General features: G+C 38.0%; 1 protein-coding gene across 1 annotated transcript in view; it reads left to right on the top strand.

The window, feature by feature from the left end:
• The window catches only part of LOC119591341 (ceramide transfer protein-like), a 16,795-nt gene that overhangs the window by 10,517 nt on the left and 5,825 nt on the right, over nucleotides 1–453 (top strand). The window contains exons 6-7 of the mRNA XM_037940075.1: nucleotides 133–140; nucleotides 242–305. Coding sequence (XP_037796003.1) covers nucleotides 133–140; nucleotides 242–305 — 72 coding nt within the window. The remainder of the gene's footprint in view (nucleotides 1–132; nucleotides 141–241; nucleotides 306–453) is intronic.

The following is a 453-nucleotide window of genomic DNA, read 5'->3' as shown; positions in this document are numbered from 1 at the left end:
AATCATATGATATGATTAGCTTTGATATATGATTAGCTTGGTGAAATTAAAATTCAACAGTATTAGTTTTGGAGTAAGCACAGCTGAAGTAAACCAAATTTTGCACAGGCAATGGCCATGAAGGAGACCAAGAAGTTGTTGTGGAGGCAGCATTAATGGCCGAGTGCAGTGTTGGGGACTCCCCTAAAGTAGGAAATAGACGGTTTTCTCCTGACCGTTCCCCTCATCCTCATATTACCAGAGAAATCTTAGAGAAGCATGGTTCCTATGCTCTGGATTTTCGTGGAGAAGCACTTACATTTAAGGTAGAGTTTTTTAGCAGGAACCTGTTGACATTGATTTATTTGTTTGTTTGCTCATTTTTAATCCCTTTACCTTTTCCTTCTTTTGTGTGGACAGCAAAAATCATTATGGTAAAGGAACCTTCTCTTCAGTTGTTCTTAAGTTTCATTA

This window comes from Penaeus monodon, chromosome 28 (assembly GCF_015228065.2).
Source record: "Penaeus monodon isolate SGIC_2016 chromosome 28, NSTDA_Pmon_1, whole genome shotgun sequence".
Lineage (NCBI taxonomy): Eukaryota > Metazoa > Arthropoda > Malacostraca > Decapoda > Penaeidae > Penaeus > Penaeus monodon.
The sequence above is the reverse complement of the archived record's forward strand: the minus strand, read 5'-3'. Positions and strand labels throughout refer to the sequence as shown.